Source organism: Chlorocebus sabaeus, chromosome 9 (assembly GCF_047675955.1).
Source record: "Chlorocebus sabaeus isolate Y175 chromosome 9, mChlSab1.0.hap1, whole genome shotgun sequence".
NCBI lineage: Eukaryota > Metazoa > Chordata > Mammalia > Primates > Cercopithecidae > Chlorocebus > Chlorocebus sabaeus.
This window is the reverse complement of record NC_132912.1, coordinates 93,699,229-93,720,571: the sequence shown is the minus strand read 5'-3', so window position 1 is coordinate 93,720,571 and position 21,343 is coordinate 93,699,229. Positions and strand designations below refer to the sequence as shown.

Sequence of the window (21,343 nt, the reverse complement as noted above, 5' to 3'; positions counted from 1 at the left end):
TTATATCAGATAAGAGTATCTTTCTAAGAAAATTCATTCTTCTTTCATTTTTAGGGTTCTAGTTCCTCTCCCCAAAATTTATCATCTTAACCATTTTAAGTGTATATTTCAATTGTATTAAATGCATTCATAGTGTGCATCCATCACCATTATCCATGTCCATAACTCTTTTCACCTTGTAAAACTGAAATTCTAAACTCTTATAACTTCCTATTTCCCCCTCCCTCCAGTTCCTGGCAATCATCATTCTACTTTCTGTCTCTATGATTTTGAATACTCTAAGTACTTCATGTAAGTAGAATCATACAGTACTTGTCTTTTTGGTTTATTTCACTTAGTATAATGCCCTCAAGATTTATCCATGTTGTAGCATATGTCAGCATTTCCTTCCTTTTTAAGGCTGAGTAATATTCCATTGTGTGTAAATACCACATTTTGCTTGTTCATTCATCTGTCAATGAACACTTGGGTTTCTTCCATACTTTGGCTATTTTGAATAATGGTGCTATGAACATCGGTATGCAAATATCTGTTCAAGACTCTACTTTCAATTCCAGAAGTGGAATTGTTGGATTTTAAGAATATCTATCTTTTTTTTTTCTTTCTTCCCTTTTTTTTTTTTTTTTTTTTTAAGTCTCTCACTGTCACCTAGGATGGAGTGCAGTGGCACAATCTCGGCTCACTGCAAGCTCCACCTCCCGATTCACGCCATTCTCCTGCCTCAGCTTCTTGAGTAGCTGGGGCTACAGGTGCCCGCCACCATGCCCAGCTAATTTTTTGTAGTTTTAGTAGAGATGGGGTTTCACTGTGTTAGCCAGGATGGTCTCGATCTCTTGACCTCATGATTCGCCCACTTCGGCCTCCCAAAGTACTGAGATTGCAGGTGTGAGCCACCGTGCCCGGCCAATATTTGTCTTTCAAAAGAGGCATTTAACTCATTCATATTTATTGATTTGAGTGTATTCTGGCCACTTTCATATTTTATACTTATTTATTTACTGATGTGTTCAGCAAATATTTTCTCCACATTTTTGTTGTTTCTCAGATGGAGGGTCTTTGAACTGTGGTTGTAACCATGGTGATGATGAATAACAGAAATACAGTTTTTGATGCCTTGTCTTGAAAAAAGGATACTTGTCTTGAAGTTAACAATGTCAGAAGTTGGTAAAGCCTCTTAGTAATGATGGCCAAGGGGGTTAGGCTTAGTCGTAATGGCATTTAACTGCAACAAAGGTGCTGTGGACTTGGAGTCATTCTGGACTTTGAAATGGCAACCCCCACTCCCCAACACACACACACTTGCTATGAGACCTTGACTATTTAACTAACCTCCACACTCACTGGTTTCCTCATTTGTATAAATGCCGGAGTGACTGAGGGGATTAACTGGAGCAACATGGGAAAGCACTTTCCACAATTCTAGGCTTGTTGCAGCGTCTTAACAATGTCTACATAAAAATAACACATCTCTCTTGGTTTGTGGTTTGTTTCCTTTTCAGAACTGGGGTCTGGTTGGTATGCAGGAAAAGAAGGCATGTGAGCTATGTTATCTGCTTGTCATCACAAGAGGAACAAAGTGGCAGGCCATGGATTGAAACACATCCGGAGCATTGGGGTGGGCCTTGGAATTCCACAGTGAAGACTCCTAGATAAGGAAATGCCAAGGGTGGGGGCTGCTGAATAGCGTGGGCTTCCGCTGGCTAGCCACAAGGTTCTTTTGGGAAGGCAGATGAGAAGGGAATGTGGCTTCCAGAGCCACCAAATAAGGAAGGACATCATCTTTCTCCACTTCATCCAAGTGTGAATGTCAGCAACCAGAGTCACTTACTCTACGCCTTCTCACTACCCACTAAATGTGATATTGGAAGGACCTAGGACAAGCGCTGAGCAAAGTGGCACAGTCAGGAAATTCTTATAGACAAATCAAACATTCCTTTAATTTTTCAATATGATTTCTAACCTCTATTTTTTTTTCCTTTTCCTTCTTTTACCATACAGAACTTATCTGGAAAAGAGGACAGCTGTCTTTTAAAGGCAGGAGTTGCTCTAAACATCCCCAAGTTCTTGTGATCACAGCCCCGCCGCCCTTGCCCAGTGAGATTTGTCCAGGGTGGTGGGTCTGATCTGTAACTAACCCAAACGGACTCCCTGGGGAGCCATTCAGTTGTGCCTCCAGAAGTCATTTCCTTGCCAAACATTCCTTTTCAGGGAGAGGACCTTTTCATCCCCTGGTAAACAATCCCCAGCCTGCACAGAGCAGAGAAGGGTGTCTGTCCCTCTCCTCGTTCTCCACTTAGTCGTGAGCTGATTCCAACCCCAGAGGCGTCAGTCTGCTCTATAAATTCCTTTGTGAAACCTGAGAGCCTTGGCTCTGAAGGAGAGCAAAGATCTTGGAGGGGTTACAGTTCCCCTCCTCCCTAAAATATCTGCTTGTGTTGGCAGCAAAAGAGTATGTTTTTGCAAACAGGCTCTTCTCTTTCTTATGAGAATTCAGTTTAGAAGCACTGCCAGGCTCCTTCTCAGTGGGAGAAGTAAGATCACCTCCCTTGCAGGTCTGCACAGGAAAGAGATGACATGCCTGGGGGGATTCGTCTAGTTAAAATAATCTGAGCCTCTTTCTCAACCAGTCACTATTAGAAGGGGCATGGTTGCCAGGAGGCAAGGAGTGCTAACCAGCCCTCAGCCCTGAGGTGCGGAGGCCAGCTCTTTAGTTTCAGTCACTGTGGTTTTTAAAATGGGACAATGGAATGAAGGAAGGAGGGAAGGAAAGGAAGAGAGGAAAAGAAGAAGGGCGGGAGGAAGCAAAGAGGGAGGAAAAAAGAAAAGAGATCTTGAAAGAAAATGGGATAGAAAGATAAAAAGAAAAAGAGGAGGAAAGAAGGAAACCTTCAGTTCATCGACCTTCAGCTGGACCATGACCTCGCACAGCCACCCTGGTACCCTCCTCCTCCTCCATCAGCCTCCCAGAGCATTTGTGCTTTATTCATATTTTAGCCATTTCTTAATATACATGTTTCCTCAACCCTGGAATTTGGAAATGAGATAATAAATCATCAACTAGTAGAATCTTAGAAAACTCATCTTTTTAAAAACAGTATATTATTATGATGCCATTAAAGAAAATCAAATGAAGAAAGAAGCCAGTTCTTGCCTAATTGTAAGACCTTCAATTTCACGATTTGCATCATATTATTAAGTGGGTTCTAATGGATCTCACGATCCCTGAGGTTTGACATATATTCAAGCTTTCCCTTGTATACATGGGATGACTGAACCAGTGCGAGCTGACGGATGCCTACATTTTTACACTCTGATCAGAAACATCCCCATGCCATTTCCAGATTGATCATGGTGTGGGGGGAACATGGGTAAGACATTCTGGCTGAGTGAGTCTTCTCTACCTAATCTTCTGCCCAGCTGCCTGCACCAAAAGCAGGTGCAGCTGAGAGGGCGCTGTCCACAGGAGCCTTATTCTGTAGCATTCCTGTGGCTCTCGGGAAGCCTCTGAAAAACGCTGATGTCAGGGTGGTGTGCCAGCAGGTTTGCCCACTCCTTGGCTTCTATCCCCTCTCTCCCTCTGACCCCATACTGGGGCCACTTCTTTTTTTGTTTTCCATGTAAACACATATTTATTGAGTGCCTACTATGTGCTGGGGACTGCTTTCAGCTCTTGGTGTACATCAGTGGGAGAGACAAACATCTCTTGCTTCGTGGAACTTACATGCTAGGGTATCTGTTTTACTAAAATGGTTTATTCACATTTAAATTTTGAGATATACAGAAAGTTGAATGAATAGTAGAATGAGCACCGTCACCTAGCTTAACCAATTGCTAATATTTTACAGTCGTACTCTCTTTCTCTCTCTCTCTTGTCTTTCTCTCTTTCTACACACATTCAACTTCTTTTGCTGAATCATTTGAAAGCATCATAGGTCATTCCTAAATACTTCAGAATACATCCCCTAACAATAAGGACATTCTGCTACCTTACCACAAAACCATCATCATGCATAAGAAAACCATCACTCAGTTAATAATATTGTCTAAAATACCTTCCATAGTCCTCCAGTTGTCTTCAAAAACATATTTTACAGCTTTTGTGTTTTGAACTACAGGATCCCACCAAGGTTCATGCTTTTTCGTCTCTTTTTATCGAAGTGAGAACAATTCCTCACTTCTTTTTTTGTTTTGTTTTTCTAGTCGTTCACCTTTTTGAAGAGCCCAAAATAGTTGCCTTGTTGAATGTCCTACATTCTGGATTTGTCTGAAGTTGGATTCAGGGTAAAATTTTGGGTAAGAACATAAGCGATGGTGTGTATGGTATTTCTTGTTGCAGCACTTCAGGAAATGGACAATGTCAGGTTGTCCCACAGGAACAGACTAAACAAATGTGTTGAATGAGTAAGATAATACATATGTATAGAACCTCTTCAGGTGTCATTTGCTCCAATGTGTACAATTACAGATCTGGACTAGACAATGTGAAAACCCTTTTAATGGTCCAAAAGCCTATGTTCTGGAGAGCTTAACAATAGCCAGTTATGAAAAGGGTTTTGATCCAGTGGATGAAGGTAGTTCAAGTAAGATTTCAATGGCAGTAATTTCACCTTTTAGCTTTTTTCCCTTTAACTAGCAAAAGTCATCATAAAAAATGCTCAATACGTGTTTTTGGTGATGATCATTCCTGAAACTAGAATGAGACAAACAGACTAAACTGCCCAGCTTTAAGCAAACCACAAGAAACTGTATTACAGTAAGATTTTAAATATGAGGATAATGACCAAGGAAGGTTTTAGTTTTTAAAGTAATAGGGTTCTACCTGCCTAACTCTGGCCCTTCCTGGTCAGGGAATGGACTCAATGACCACTCAGTGTGTTATTGGCCCTAAATTTCTCTGATTCTCAAATAATCCATAGTTAAGATGTTCTGTGGCATTTTCCTTTTATTAGGAAACTCCAAACTACACCAAGAAAATATTTTTTTCAGTACTTCTTCCTGAAGTCAGAAATTGCATTTTTAAAATAATTTTCGTCTGCTTTAATAAATGGCTAAAAAGGTTAATGGATTTTCTTTCTACGTTTGCAGTCACAGAATTACTTCTCTCTCATTCCAAGTAGATGTCCTATGTAATTGGGTGTGAAGTAATTCCAAAGTTACATCAAAATCTTTTCAGAGCGTTACTATGACAATCAAACTTCCTTTTAAAAAATCATCTCAATGCAAACTCTCCATCAACCCACCGTCCATTGAGTGAAATTTAATCTCATGAAGTAAATTTGGCTTTTCAGAAAGTTGAGGGGTGGGAGGGGAACCATTATGCATTCATATTTTAACTGATTCTCCCACCCACACTCATTCTTCTTGAGGTTGTAATAGACGGGCCAGTTGTCCTTATCACAGTCCCAGAATGTTGATTGTTAGAGGCTCTGCCTTCCTAATGTTCTGGGAATCAGTGTAAGGGGCCTAAACAAGAACCCATTATTTGGGGAAATAAGAATGTGATAGAAAGTCACTGACAACCCTTCCTGGCCACTTATCACTACCTTTTCTATGGGGACAGATGCCAGCGTAGGCAAGAACCTGGGCAGGGATTCTCAGAAGGGGAAGAAAGGGGACGAGGCCTTATAAAAATCTCTATGGTCTTGGAAGGTTTGAAGAGGCATAATCAAAATTGCCATTACTTTTATTTCATTTTGACCCCAAGTTGATCTTCTTGGAATTTCTATCCATGTAACAGAGAGTGTGAAATTTTTATGTTTATCAAATGGGAGAATGTCTTAAAGATAGTGGAAATACTCTGGGCTAGCGAAAGCTTTATGGACCATTTCCTCTTTTAGAGGCATTGGAGAATCAACTTCACTGTCTGCAGTGATGCTGCAGTTATGAATGTTTATTTCTACCTTTTGATTCAGTGATTTTGAAACCTCAATAAAACTTTAGGGCCCTAGAAATCATTTTGTTCACAGCTCTCCTTTTATAACTTCAGGATTTGAAATGGTAAGAGGTGAGAGGACTTGCTCAAGGGAACACAGGGCAAAGCCAGGATTTAGAGGCAAGCCTCCCGATTCCTCATCTCATGTCCACCAGACCCACAAAACTACTGTCTCACCTTACTCTTCTTGGTTTGTGGCAGAAGAAGCATGTTATATTGTCTGTAGTTTTTGTTAAATACTTCAGTAAAACTGTGTGAATGCCATGAGGGCAGAGGCATTTGTCTCTTGAGAGCATAAGTATACCTCAGCTCTGGAAAAGTGCTGGACACAAAGTAGAGCTAAATACATATTAAATGAGTAGGCCAGGCACAGTGACTCATGCCTGTAATCCCAGCACTTTGGGAGGCCAAGGCGGGAGGATCACTTGAGGCCAGGAGTTCAAGACCAGCCTGGCCAACATGGCAAAACCACATCTCTACTAAAAATACAAAAATTAGCTGGGCATGGTGGCATGCGCTTATAGTCCCAGCTGCTCAGGAGGCTGAGGCAGGAGAATTGCCTGAACCCGTAAGACAGAGGTTGCAGTGAGCCGAGATCGTGCCACTGCACTCCAGCCTGGACAACAGAGCAAGACTCTATCTCAAATAAATAAAATAAAATAAAAATGAATACAAAATGGGTAAATTGTATGTGTGTGTTTCCTGTGGTCTTAGCATAGGCAGAGTCTTCAGCAATCAAAATTCTGAGACCAGAATAACAATAGCTTGACTGTCCACTACAACTTCGAGAAAATACAAGTGTATTTAGATACATATTCATTTAATTCTACACCCTCGAACAGTATTCTCAACGCTGGGTGGAAATTAGAATCAGCTGGAAAACTTTAAAAAATACCAATTTCTTGGACCCTAGAGCAGAGATTTGGATTTCATGTGCCTGAGCATCAGCATTTTTTAAAAAGCTTCACAGAGGATTCTAAGATGCACCCAGCTTAGAGAACCACTGCTCCAAGAAATGTTAGTTCACACCTGAGAAGCCTTAACTCTGCGATTACAACTGTTGGGGTTAGTTAGCATTTGAAAGACGCTAATGAGCTGCTCCCACTCCAGTGGAGGTAATCCCAAGCACTTTACCTATCTTTACCTTTGAGTAGTATTGAAGGATTAATGGTTAATTAGCATTAGAAATGTTACCAATTATTTCTCATTGAAAGGAGAATTTGAAATATGTGGTTTGGTTAGAATAGAATATGAGTCCTGCTGGGTCTCAGGTAAATGTTTATTCAGCCCCATTATGTGTCAGGCACTTTTCTATGTCCTTGGAGTCCCTAGGCCTACAGTGAGTGCTAGGAGTCCATATTTTGTGGTAGGCGGTATGTGGAGGAGTCTGTAGTCATCTTGAGTAGACTAGAAAATTAGCTGGAATATGCTGCTAGAATGTGGTGGTGGTTTCATTTCCTTCAAGTGAAACTTTTTCTTTTCTTTTTTCAAATAAAAAACATACAGCCAGGATCTTGCTATGTTGCCCAGGCTGGTCTCGAACTCCTAGGGTCAAGTGATCCTCCTGCCTTGGCCTCCCAAAGTGCTGAGGTTACAAGCATGAGCCACTGTGCCTAGCCAAGTGAATCTTTTGTGCTGGACACTGTCCAAGGGCCTAAATGGACAAAGAGTTGGGCTTCATGAGTTTACTGAATAGTCCATGTGGCCTTCTGTGCCTGTTGGCTGACATGAGTTCTTATGTGCGGCAGAATTTGCACTGAGATACATTATTTACTGTAACAAGGCACGTGCTGTAAGGTGTGGAGTTGAGACCTACAGCCTTCACCTACCTCTAACGTTATGAGGCCACCGATATCCGCAAAAAGTAACCTACTGTGGGCAGCCCAACTGTGTTAGGGCAGTTTGTGCTCTTTTTATCCAGAGTCCTGGGCAGAAGGACTTTAGTCTTGACTTTGCCTTTCCAGAGGAGATGAAGGCAGGTGCCACAATCCTGTTGAAAATGTCTCCAGTACTTTTCTGCTTTTCAAATACAGGTTATTCCATTCCAACATTGAACCTTATTTGCTTCAATTTTGTGACCTTCCTTTGGCATTTTCAAACATGTAACTGAGCCATGGCTTGCCGGTCAGGCTAAGTCAGCCACTTCTCTGGGCCAAGGAAGGTGAGTAACAGCTGGGTCTGGGAAGGCTATTAAAAGGGATGGCAAAATGAGCAATTGTAAGTACAACAGTAGAACAAGGAGGTTTCCAAGTCAGAATCTGGCTACAGCCCTTGGAGCACTTCCTTTTAGTATCAAGGTGGGTGTTCTAAGGACAAGGAGTGTTAATAACAATACAGTTTTATGTGCTATAAAATACCTTTTTAAAAAATAAAAATGCCCATTATAAAAAACAGCCCACATGTCCACAAATAAGAAAGTGGTTAAATAAGAAATGGTACGTCCATACATGGAAATTCATGTAGTTGTTTAAAATAGCAAAGATAGATTTGTTTGCGCTGATAGAAGACAATCTCCAAGACACGGTTACTGGGTGAAAAATAATCAAGTATCAAATCAACAGTGAGATCTCAACTAAGTAACATTCTCTGTGCTATTTTTAACAATAATGTGTCTATTATATAGTTAAAATATAAGAATGAAAAGTTGGAGTAGAAGTAGAATGTCTTGAACTTCATATTTTATACAGAAAGATAAAACTGCCCTTGGACTTGGAGCTGAGCTATGGCACATGGATCTGGGTGGGGTCGAAGCACCTCTTTGAATCCCTAGGTGACAGCAGTAAGCACTTTAGGTGCTACTTCTCTGCTTCTCACTTTCTCCAACTATAACCATGGTCATAGTCTAGTCACATGTCATTTCACCCACGTGATCCTGAGGGGAGTGGGAAAAGGCTCATGGGGTGACACTGGAGAAGCTCAGGGATGCTTTCTTTCCTCTTTCTGGTTGGAGATGGGTGATACCAAGTTGCTTCATGATTGTAGAACTGACTAGGACCTTTATTGTTTTAATTCATCTTAGTAAGGATAGATGATGTCCGGATCGAGGCTATGATAAAGCCAAATACACAAATGTCAGAATTTACACCACTGGGTGAACTTTTATGGGAAGGATACTCCTGAAAAACAAATGACAGAAAACTTTCTGGCAGGGGAATTTTGTTCTCAACTTTGATAAATAAGAATGATTTGAAAATACAATGGTCATTGTTTTTGTTTTGTTAGAGAGCTAAAGGTGCCCAGAATCTCTTTTCAAAAAGCAGATTCTCTCATGTTTTTTTCTTTATTTGTTGTCATATTCTTTTTACATCTTCTGACCACTTATCCTCAAGCTGTACCTCTCATATTTTATGGCAAACTGAATCAACGTGGGAAAAGGTTGAACTGGCAGTGATTTCACCAGCCCTGACATCCTTGCATCCACCAGCGTGCTCCTTTAAGTTCAGCTCATTCCGTCAACTCATCTTTAAGTGTCATCCTGTGCGAAGTTTTCTTCAAGACTTCCTGGAGCCTCTCTATAGAATCAGCTAGGTTTCAAGGGATAATTAAATGACTGGAGAAAGAAAAGGGCTTGGTAAGCCTCCCTGCCCACTTTCACTTGCATTCTTTGAGGTGACTGAAACAGTAAAGAGCCTTTTAATCAGTTTTGGTTGCATCCTGAGTGGGTCTAAGTGAGACTTGCCCTTGGAAATCTGTTGGGCTCAATGATTGTGTGCTTCGTTGCATGGAATCAAAACTCTTCAACCTAGCATTCACCAACTAGCTATGCATCTGCAGCAAGTTACTTAACGTTTCTGTGCCTCAGCATCCTCTCTGTAAAATGAGAACATTAGTCTTGCTCCAACTTTGAGGGCATGGACAGCTCTAGGATTTCATATCCAAGACCCTTAAACATCCCACAGTCCTTCCCCTAAAGACTTCTCCTCCTAATACTTCCCCCAGTCTGGGTCAGGCCTGGAACAAAAAGGCATAAGAAATAGTAGAAAAAGTGTCCATGACTACTTCTGACTTAGATGAAGAGACCAATGAAAATAGTAATGACTCTGCTTGCTTCAGCAGGGCATATACTAAAATAAGAGCTATACAAAGATTAGCATGGCCCCTGTGCAAGAATGACACACAGATTTGTGAAACATTCCATATATCAAAAATAAATAAAGAAAAAAGGATAAAAATTAAAAAGAAAATAGTGATAGCTGTGTCCATCTCAAAGAAAAGCCCAGGAGATTTCCTTTAATTAACCCCCTTTTAAGATAGAACATTAGGAGACCAGAACATATGATGCAGGAGGTACTGGGGGGGGTGGGTCCCTCTTTGTCAGTGTTTTGTCTTGGGGTGGGGAGTCGATGTCTTCTGAAAGTTCCAGAAACACCATCAACTGGCTGAGCATTCAAGCGGGAAGAGGAGAATGGCAGCCACATTTGTTGATTGGGTGAGTCTGGGGAGAAATAGACACACAAAGATCAAACATAACTTCCTAATTAACCCTCCTCTCCATTCATAATTCCCTTCTCCCATTCTTCTTTCTTTTACTGAAAAAAAAAAGGTAAGATTTTAAACAACTTAAGGATAGTAAACCCAGTTTTTCCTGAAACTATGAAAAGACCCCAGTATTTTTACATAATTTATACCTCAAAGATTAGAAACCAGAAATAGAGACCTTTTTCAACCCTTCCTGAAGCAAAGTGCATCATCCCTCTGGCCACATGTCTCAAATCCTGATGCATCAGAATCATCTGGGTGCTTTGGAATTCAAGACGATTCCTGCAAGTTACCATAAATACCATAAATCGACTCAGAATTCCCTGGAGTGGGGCCCAGGGATCTGTATTTCTGACAAGCTCCCACAGGTGATTCCTTTCCCCATAGCATTTGAGAACTTCAGCCCAGTGACCTAATCAGAGTCCTGCCATTGCTAATAAATGGTCCCATTTTTTTTCACATATGTGTGTGTGCATGTGTGTGTATGTGTGTGTGTGTGTCTGTGTGTGTATATATATATATGTAGTATTTTTAGTAGAGATGGAATTTTGCCATGTTGCCCAGGCTAGTACTGAACTCCTAAGCTCAAGCGATCTGCCTGTCCCTGCCTCCCAAAGTGTTGGGATAACAGGTGTGAGCCACTGTGCCTGGCCAATAGCTGGTTTCATATACTCTATTTCTTGACCTCTCTGATCCATTTTGAAGAAAAAATGCTGCAATTATTATGCTGTTTAAGAACACGGTAAGCATGTCATGTGCTAATTATGGCCAGTGACATCATAAAAGACAAGTGCATTACTGAATGCTTTCAATTTCTTATAATGATGGTAAGGTGGCATGTCATGGGGCCTATTTAGCCCCAGACATCACTCCAAAGAATTCCAAACAGATATAGACAAGTGCCCTTAGGGCCCAGATCCCTTCCCCTTAGGCTGTTTACCCAGGGAATAGGATGTCCTGAGGCAAGTTTCCCCTAAGTGAAGTGTTGATAAGTCTGCTTATCAGAAAGATATTACTGGGGTGTGATATGTAGGGCATCTACATTTTCTTGATAGGTAGTCATATGAAAGCTGACAAAGAAAAAAAAGGGCAGTGATGTGGTGCAATGTCAACAGACAGCTGTCCCCTGCCTCTTGACAAATAGGATGACTTGCATTGCTGAGCGGTGTGATCACCACCAAAGGAATGGCCCTCTCACATTTCTTCCTGATTCACATATTCAGCGGGGTTAGCTTGTCCTCCCCTCCCTCTTCAGCTTCCCAGACACTGAGTCTGGAATGAAAATTCACCTGCCTCTGAGTTGGCTCCTAGTAGGGGCGGGGGTGTTACTAGGGTTCCCAGGTTGGAAGATTATCTCACCCGGCCCCAGCTATATAAGCTGACCGGTGTGGAGGGGCCCAGCAGGGCCAACTCCAGGGATTCCTTCCACGACAGAAAAACATACAAGACTCCTTCAGCCAACATGATGGTACTGAAAGTAGAGGACCTGGTATGTAAGATACATTAATTTAATAAATTGACAACTGGTTCATCTTGGTTTTTGTTTGAAAGTGGAAATGCCCTTTGCTTTCAGGCATAATGCAAGGGAACTCTGAAAATGTCATATGTGGAAAAAGGTTGATGTGATGAAACAAGTAAAATTGGAAAAAAAAAAAATGGAGCTACCAGCAATTAATTCTCTGCATATTTCTTATTTAATATCTTCTCCTTTGGTTTTATTACTACGGTGTGGAATCACATGTAGTTATCAAAATGTCTTAGGCGAGAAGTTTTCTTGCAAGAATGTAAGTCTGGAAACTTTACAACAAGGTGAAGCGTCAACAAAAGTACTTAAAGTTGAGTTTTAATTAAGTAGAGAAGGTTTGTGACTTTCCTAAAAGAAATGTGATTAAGCAGATTAAAAGTAGATTTAAATATGTCAACCTAACCCAAGCTTTGATTTAACCAAGAGAGGACAAGCACCTGAAGTTAATTCTGAGACATTTGTAGCAGCGTGCGTGTGTCGCAGCTTGAGATCTGAGAGTGCACTGCTCAAAGGGGGCTGTTCCCAGGGAAGAAGAACCCAGAGCCTCCTGCAGCATTGTCTGTGAAGAAGGACCCAGGACAAGGCTTCTGCTTCTGGCACTGCCATCTTCTTCCCTCATAGGTCACTGGGAAGAAGAATGGCAACGGGGAGGCAGGGGAATTCCTTCCTGAGGATTTCAGAGATGGAGAGTATGAGGCTGCTGTAACTTTAGAGAAGCAGGAGGATCTGAAGACACTTCCAGCCCACCCTGTGACCCTGGGGGAGCAACAGTGGAAAAGCGAGAAACAACGAGAGGCAGAGGTGAGAGCCATCTGTGGAATCCACTAGTAGGATGTTGGGGCTGGAGCAGGGATTGGAAATGCCAGGGAAGGAGAAGAGAGAAGCAAACCCAATCATTAAGATGTTTCTTTACCAGATTCTAATCCATAAAGAGGCAACTTGTATGGAACAGGTTTTGGGAATAATTCTTTGACAAGACTATGACCTCTGAATTCTGAATCAATGAATAAATGTGCTGTGACCATGTTTTGATTGAAAGATACACATGTCCAGTGAATTCCTGATGTTACACACCATGTAGTTAATCCCAAGCAAGGGAGATCTCTTTTTCTCAATAACATGGTCTGTGGTCCTTGGATCATTGTTTGACTGTCTGCTGTCTGTGTTGACACAATCTGTGTTTCTGGGTGAATTTTCCTTAATTACTAACACAGATAAAAGTTGCTTTAGTTAGCTGTGGTACCTGGACAGTCTGTTTTAGAAGGCTCTGCCTAGTGAAAGAGAATGACATTGATATTTCAGAGCTTAACATTTATTGTTAGATTCTTTTTTATCATGCTCAAAAATTAAACCAAGCTTTGAGCATAATTTTAAAAATCCTTCAAAAATCTAGAGCTTGTTTACAGCATTAATTACAAAGTCATCACTTAGAGACCAGATTGTATCCTCAGTTAGGCAAGGGCTGATTCTACAAGCAACAGAAGTAAAGATGATGGCAATTAGCTGAAAATTAGACTCCCAGATAAATATCTGAATAAGAAATCCCTAAAATGAAGTCAAAGATTTATATAATTTTTAAAAAATGTTTTTGCTCAAACTGTTCACATGTTTATCTCAGACCTTGCAGATTTAGTTTAGACACAACCAGAATGCTTGTCAGTAGAACTCACCATATTTTTGAAATACGGATTTCTTTTTTAGCTCAAAAAGAAAAAACTAGAACAAAGATCAAAGCTTGAAAATTTAGAAGACCTTGAAATAATCATTCAACTGAAGAAAAGGAAAAAATACAGGAAAACGAAAGTTCCCGTTGTAAAGGAACCAGAACCTGAAATCATTGTAAGGACTTTTTTGGTTTCCAGTAATACGTGTCCAGTGTTGTGCTACAGGGGAGCAAATATCTGTGGAGGGTTTGACTGAATGTTGGCAAGCTCACGGTAACTCTTATGCTATATATACGTATCTATATTTTTTGGCTTTAGACGGAACCTGTGGATGTGCCTACGTTTCTGAAGGCTGCTCTGGAGAATAAACTGCCAGTAGTAGAAAAATTCTTGTCAGACAAGAACAACCCAGATGTTTGTGATGAGGTAAGACTCATGCAAAGCACTGCAAAATCCAGCTCATTAATTTTATGTTTCTTATGCTTTACTGCACTCTTGCTAATATAATGCCAAAGTCCTTCCACCTGAAACAGTTTCCCCAGCTGTTGTTGTGTGTGCCAGGAGCCTAATAGGAGAGTTCAGTGGTCCAAAAAATAAATAGATATTGGATCAGTGCTGTGGATTGTATTGTCTTTTGCACTCATATACATCTGGCTGATTTTTCAGTTTTTCTTTAACTTCTTAGATCCTTGTGATAAGATTTTTAATGTGGGCCAAAGAGTCACCTTTAGAGATATATAATTAGCATCATCTTTGATTGAAACCAAACATGTCAACACTAGATAGGAAATCTGGAGACTGGAGTTCAGGGGCCAGTTGTACCACTACTTGGCTATTTGGTTTTGAGCAGCTAATTTGCATCCTCTGGGCTGTGGTTTCCTTATCTGTAAACATGGAGCATTGGAGTGAAATAATGCCTAAAGTTGCTCCAGCTCTAATAGTTCATTCGCCCATTCAAATAAAGCCAATTTATCAGAAATCACTAATCCTTTTGTATTCTTTCCCCCATGAAGTGAAACTGGGGATTGCTTCTGAAGTTGAACTAAAAACGTGTCTCCCAATCTCCTAAAAATGAATGGAAACTTTTTGAGAGTCAGTCTAGCAGCAGTCCCAGATACAAGAAAACTCTCTGATCTGCATGGTAAGGTCACATGAACAAGGAAGGTGCAAGATACAAGAAAGGGAGACGTCAGCATTTAGATAGTTTTGAGCCTTTAAGTTCACATTCCTCAATGTAGGCCTTTGAGCCCTTAGAAATGTATGTTGAAGGAAGTTCAAATATTAGTTGCAGGATAATTGTTCTGATTCTGCAACTTTAGTTAACTTTGACATTTCTATTCATAAAGAAGCACTTGAGTTTCTATCAGTTAGGTCATCAGAATCTCCAGCTTCATAGCTCTTAAAAGGGTTTATGCACATTTTTATATTTATTGCTATCTCTTTTTAAAATCTCTGTTCTGACAGTATAAACGGACAGCTCTTCATAGAGCATGCTTGGAGGGACATTTGGCAATTGTGGAGAAGTTAATGGAAGCTGGAGCCCAGATCGAATTCCGTGATATGGTAAATATATTTCTTTGCTTGGGAATGAGCCAAAAGAAGTAGACTATATGAAGCTCCGGAAAACCTCCAATGCAAAACCGGACTGATTGGACTGAAAATTGATCTGAGAGAACTAGGCAAAAGCTCATTTCTCCAAATAAAGAAAAGTTGGGAGATGAGAGTAGGTCATGTGAAAATATTTTCCATACATACTGAAAATAGAGGAATATTTCAGGGAAAAGAAGGAAGTGAAAGCTGTTCAACTGAATTCAATATCCTCATCAGTGAGTTAGTCATTCATTTTCGACACTTGCCTTTCAACAGCCTTGTCCCTCCATTGTTCACAGGGCAGCCTGCTCATGGTCCCTTGGCTGCCAGCAACATATATGAATTCTCTAGCTGTACACTTTATATTATAGATGCCAATTGTTACCAATGAGATTTAGGGCTAGACTGAATATGAAATGAATTGCATCTATGGAAAGTAGCTGCTATTCAGACCTCAATAATTCAACCACTGTGACTTCTACAAAGACCAGTATGCAGCATAATTTATGAACTGCAGATTGAGCTGGGAAAATTCTTTATGTATTTAAATGCAGCTCATTTTGACTTTATAGCAAAGCAGAAACAGGATATCAAAGAAATCCAAAGGACTTGGCCAAAATTGAATCCAAAACATAAACACATTGAAAAAAAAAAAATAAAGAAACAAAATATGAAGTTTGCATGGAAACTAACAATCTTGAGTGTTGGATTAAGGCCAGGGGCATATCAACCACATAGATCAGTGAGGAGAGGGTCTCCCAGGTGTAACTATACATGTTACAACTGTAGACACAAGTGACTATAGTTGAGGTACAGAGGCTGTGCTAGCAAAAATGAGAGCAGAAAACCCACAGAGGTAGAGAAAGAGCGACAGGGACCCTAGATGAGGTGTCAGATTCAGATTAAAATATTTTGGAAGGGACAACTTTTATTCTGCTAGAATTTTTAAATACATGTGTTTAGAACTTTTGAGTACATTTGACAAAAGTAGTTAGAAGTTCCAGGCAGATGGGGGTTGGACTATGTATTCTGCCTCTTATTAATTGTGTTTCCTTGGGCTAGAAACTTGAACTTTTTGGAACCTGGTTTTTCTTATCTGCAAAATGTGCATAGTAACATCTACCTCAAAATGTTGCTGGAAGAATCAAGGTGTCTAGAGTGTAGCACCATGTTGACATGAGAAATGTCTCAATAAATGGCCGCTCTTATTCTTTTAAAACATTATTAGATTTATTAAAAGCCTCCTAATAAGACACACATATGCACACACACACACGCGTAATTTAGCTAACATTTGGTAAGAACTTTTGACTCCAGTTAGAATTGGCAATCTAGATGGGGACAACTCAGTATTATCAGGGGTGCCCTAGCAACCAGGTTCTGATTCCCCAGACCACATTCTCCTTCACATTGTTGGGTCTTTTTCCCTCCCGGTGTAGCTTGAATCCACAGCCATCCACTGGGCAAGCCGTGGAGGAAACCTGGATGTTTTAAAATTGTTGCTGAACAAAGGAGCAAAAATTAGCGCCCGAGATAAGGTATTTCTTCTTCTTCTCCCTTCATTCACCCCTTCCCCCTCCCTGCCCCCCCTTCTCCACTTCTCCCATTCTTCCCTCCCCCTTCTCCTTCTCCCCTACCCGCCCCTCCTCCCCCCCTACTCCTTCATCTCCTAACCTCGCCTCTCCATTAAAGTCATCTGGAGGCCCATGCTGTGCGCAGGCACCCTAGTGACCACTTCTCCCCCTCGCACATGTCTTGGGGTCTGGGACAGCCTCTGTCCTCATTCCTAGCGAATCAGCAGCGTTTTCCAATTTTCCAGTTGCTCAGCACAGCGCTGCATGTGGCGGTGAGGACTGGCCACTATGAGTGCGCGGAGCATCTTATCGCCTGTGAGGCAGACCTCAACGCCAAAGACAGAGTGAGTAGCTGGACACGCTCGGGTTTCCCAAAGCTTCACTGCTTTTGTATTTGGAATCACTCTCCCAAGCCTGGGTGCCCTTGCAGGACCCACTTCCTGGCCTCAGACCCAACTTGAACCTGTTGACTCTGCTTCTCTAGGAAGGAGATACCCCGTTGCATGATGCGGTGAGACTGAACCGCTATAAGATGATCCGACTCCTGATTATGTATGGCGCGGATCTCAACATCAAGAACTGTGTAAGTACTGGAAACAAGAAACACCGCTTGCAAGCTTTCCAATTTCCAGGAGCATTTCTTAAATAGGTGAAACGACTCCCACAGTGGCAGTATTTGAGGGGTCTTCGATGGTCTAAATGCCCCTGTCCATTTCCCCAAGGACAGTGTTTATCTTGGTTAGGACTCAGGTCACATGGCCAGAGATGGGGGAAGCCATAGATACTTCTATGACCTCAGTGCCTGATACAGTGCATAATAATTCTTGTACAGTTTGGTCTTGGAAATGAAAGATAGTCAAAATTTGCTCATCCCCACAAACACCTAGAAGTCCAATCTGCCTTGGCCATTTCTGCCTGTGCAAGGGCTGAGGCAGTTAGAAATAAAGGCATCCACCATTTCCAAAATGTCCTAAAATTCCACAAGGGTCAGTGCAGGCAGTGAACTAAGGTTAATCAATATCCAATCTGAGTAATTCAGAAAGTCCCTTTCCTCCTTACAGCAATGTGAAATGTCACCATTTTCTTCCAGGGGTAGCTGTGCTTTGCCTGTATTTTTTTCAGATAATTTCTATCCATTCTCCACTTGGATTTGTCTTCACATCTCTCAAAATAATTTCCTATATTTAGGCCCTGAAAATTCTTGTATAAGTACATATTAATTTAACTTCATCTGTAAGCAGGGAACATAACCAACTTTTCCTCATGGTCTCAATTTCCAGACAAACACCATCTAATATAAGCTTAAAAAATATTGCCCAGAGGAACAGGTATAAATTTCTGAAGAAATAAATTTAAAGAAGCTTTTGAAGAATCACTTTACAAAAAAGAGGGGGGGAGGGAAACTCAGTCATCATATAAATGCAAATAATTTTCTCCCCTTATTTGTGCTGCAAAGACTGAGAAGAATATTTTACCGTTTAAAAAAAATCTGGCTTGGTGACAGGAACAAAGAATGGTGGTAAATGAAGATTGCTTGGAATGGGAAAGTGTTAACAGTAGGGCTCCCTCAGTCTAGATATTGGAATTGATCTTATCTAGTAATTTTTTTAAACTATCAGAAAAAGAGCAGGTTCAATGAAATCTTGAAAGCTGCAGAAAATGCGAAGAGTTTTTTTCAGGCAGTCAGACACTACCAGCAGAGACAAATGGCAGCATATAGCTTTAGGGAGACTGTGTAAGTAGCCAGAAAAATCACGATATACATTTCAATGGAGAGAAGCGCAAGGAATTTTTGGAAGAGTAGCCCAGAATATACAAATAGGGCTCTGAATTATCAGTTAGATCTTAGCATCAGGTTTATGGAACTATTAATGTCATTGACCCAATGGATTGATGTTTTCCCCAAAGATCAATAACCTATTGATACCATGTTAAGGAGATCGGGAGCAGCATACAGTATTTTCTCGTTATCCAAAACTCTATATTCATGTCTACTGATGACTGTTCCTAGAGAAAGACACTACAAAGGTGGGGAAGTTCCAAAATGAAAGTTATAGGGCCACTAATTTAAATACCTACAGATCACGTGATCTGACTGCAGGCTGACCTCACTGTGCCGGGCAAATGGCATAAGTGACTTCAATGTGTGGTTGTCAGGGTCTGTGCACATAACTCTTTTAAATGTGGCCCTTCCCCAACCCAGTCTATGTTGCTCTGTAGAACCATGGGTACCATGTTGTTAACTCTTCTGATTTTTTCATAGAAGTCACAAATCCAGTTGGGAAATCTCTTGGTTTCCAATTGTTGCCAATTCACACTAATCTTAACAAAAATCTAAGTTCTGTTTGGGTCAAAACAAAACAGGTCTCTATTCTGGTTTGCATCTCCAAGCTGCCAATTTGCAGTCACTGGGTTACAAAGAAACTTCTCAATGAATAGAGATGGAAAAAATTAGGACTTCTCAGATCTATAGATAAGAATTGAGAGATGATATGGTTTTAATATTTTTAAATCTTGAGACATGTGCATAAGAGAAATCAAAATTTCGTCCAAAAATGATTTGTTCACACATGTCATTGCCATCAACTCCAAGGAAAACAAATTTCCTGGGAGAGTTCATTGAAAATTCTGACAAGCTATGAAAAAATCTGCTCCCAGGAACAGTAATAGTACCCAAGCAGTACCTGAGTACTTAAGCCAAGTTATTGATGCAGCTCATTTACCACCATTTCTTATCAATCAAAGAACTATCGTTCAAATGGATAGGCATTGATTCTTGGTTCAAGAGGGATGCTGCCACCTCCGGGAACCCATTCCACAGGATACTGGAAGATGTATGGAGGCATTTTATAAATTTCAAAATGACTTGAGGTGCTCTTGACACTTAGTGTCTAGGGACAATGGATTTTACCAATACCTGGAATGGTCCCACGTGAAAAAGATTTCTACTCTAAAATGGCAAAAGCATACCCCTGAGAAACAGTGAAGGGCTGGTTTGAGTGCAAACTGCAGATCACTAGTGGAAACTGTAAAACACCGTTATATACCTAATCCTTACCTCATGAAACACACACAGAGAATGTGAATTTACAGATGTCACCCACCTGAAAGTCAAGTTTCCTTATCTCATTTGATTAGGCTGGGAAAACGCCGATGGATCTGGTGCTACACTGGCAGAATGGAACCAAAGCAATATTCGATAGCCTCAAAGAGAACTCCTACAAGACCTCTCGCATAGCTACATTCTGAGGGAAACGACAGACTCTTTGATCAGTAAATGTTCACTGGCATTTTGAAGGCATGGCCCAAGAGAAGAGACACTAGCCATAAAATCTAGTTTCTATTTATCAACGTGTTGTGAAGGCGTACCTAATGAAGTTTTGAGAAAGCACAGGGTTATATGTGTTTAAATTTCCTTTAGTGAAACTCTATTTATTTTTATGTATTCCTGTTTTTTATTTACTACCACGCTACTGATATTCAGACCTTCATGATAATCCATTTGGTGAGCAGAGCTTCATTTGTATATAACACTTTCAGAGCCCTCCCATAGGTGGTTCTTAAACCAGGTGAAAGAGCAAAGTTCAAGTGCCTACTTACGTGTCATTCGCTTATGTAAGAGTTTTTAAGAGAGGGCTGATTATTGCAGCCCTCTTTTCTCCTTAATTTTTAATGCAGAAGTTTGAATGAAGCAAGGGAAGGCATGTAGGGACAGGAAAGGAAACAATGGAAGGAAAGTGATTCTGTGAAAAGGACAGTGAAGCCAGCTATTTTACCCCCAGGCAGGATTTTTTTTTTTTTTTTTAACCAAGTACACAGAGTACCCAGGTGAAGAGAACGTCATGAGTGTAAGTGCAAGGCAGTGGAAGGAGCGGCAAACTGGGACATGCAAAATTGAATTTGCTCGAAAAAGATGAAAGGAAATGCAAACTGTAAATGTGTAAATGTATATTGTATTGTATGTACATTTTATATTCATAATAAAAGCAAGCAAACTCTAAACCTCTAAATCCGTCTATAAGTGTGGTGGAAATGTCCTATGTGAAAAACAAGCTCTATAGGAGGGGTTTTCTCCCATTGTTTTCCGAGTTTTGCGGATTAGAAATGTCCCATACAACAGCACTCCCAGTATTTAATATGTATACAGATCACCTGGGGATCTGGTTAAAATGCAGATTTCTGATTCAGCTGGTCTCAGGTGGAGCCTGAGATTCTGCTTTTCTGATAAGCTCCCAGGTGACAGGCCACGAAATGCCACCACCACACTCAGCAACTAGGCTGAGAGCTGTAAAGACACGAAGGAATTCTAGCGAGCCTTCAGTCCCAGTGATGTGTAGAAAGAGACCCCTGGTGGTGAGAATGATTTCTGCATGGTAAACCCGCATTCCTTAAGAAGTTCCCATCAGGGCTTAACGAGTGATTTTTTTTTTTAATTTAAATTTTAAGTTCTGGGGTACATGTGCAGTATGTGCAGGGTGTTACATAGGTAAACGTGTGCCAAGGTGGTTTGCTGCACCTATCAACCCGTCACTTAGGTATTAAGCCCAGCATGCATTAGCTATTTTCCCTAATGCTCTCC

The 21,343-nt window shown here is 40.8% G+C and overlaps 1 protein-coding gene and 1 non-coding gene across 2 annotated transcripts; both read left to right on the top strand.

The window, feature by feature from the left end:
• Positions 1-9,974: 9,974 nt before the first annotated feature.
• LOC119628164 (U6 spliceosomal RNA) lies at positions 9,975-10,076 on the top strand. The gene has a single exon (XR_005244474.1). It is a non-coding gene; the product is annotated as a U6 spliceosomal RNA (small nuclear RNA).
• A 1,692-nt stretch (positions 10,077-11,768) lies between these two features.
• On the top strand, positions 11,769-20,774 carry ANKRD1 (ankyrin repeat domain 1). The gene is made up of 9 exons (XM_007963523.3): positions 11,769-11,900; positions 12,558-12,737; positions 13,638-13,775; positions 13,919-14,026; positions 15,065-15,163; positions 16,630-16,728; positions 17,010-17,108; positions 17,249-17,347; positions 19,903-20,774. The coding sequence occupies exons 1-9, from the start codon at positions 11,874-11,876 to the stop codon at positions 20,011-20,013; spliced, it is 960 nt and encodes a 319-aa protein (XP_007961714.3). The 5' UTR covers positions 11,769-11,873; the 3' UTR covers positions 20,014-20,774.
• The last annotated feature ends 569 nt before the right edge of the window (positions 20,775-21,343 follow it).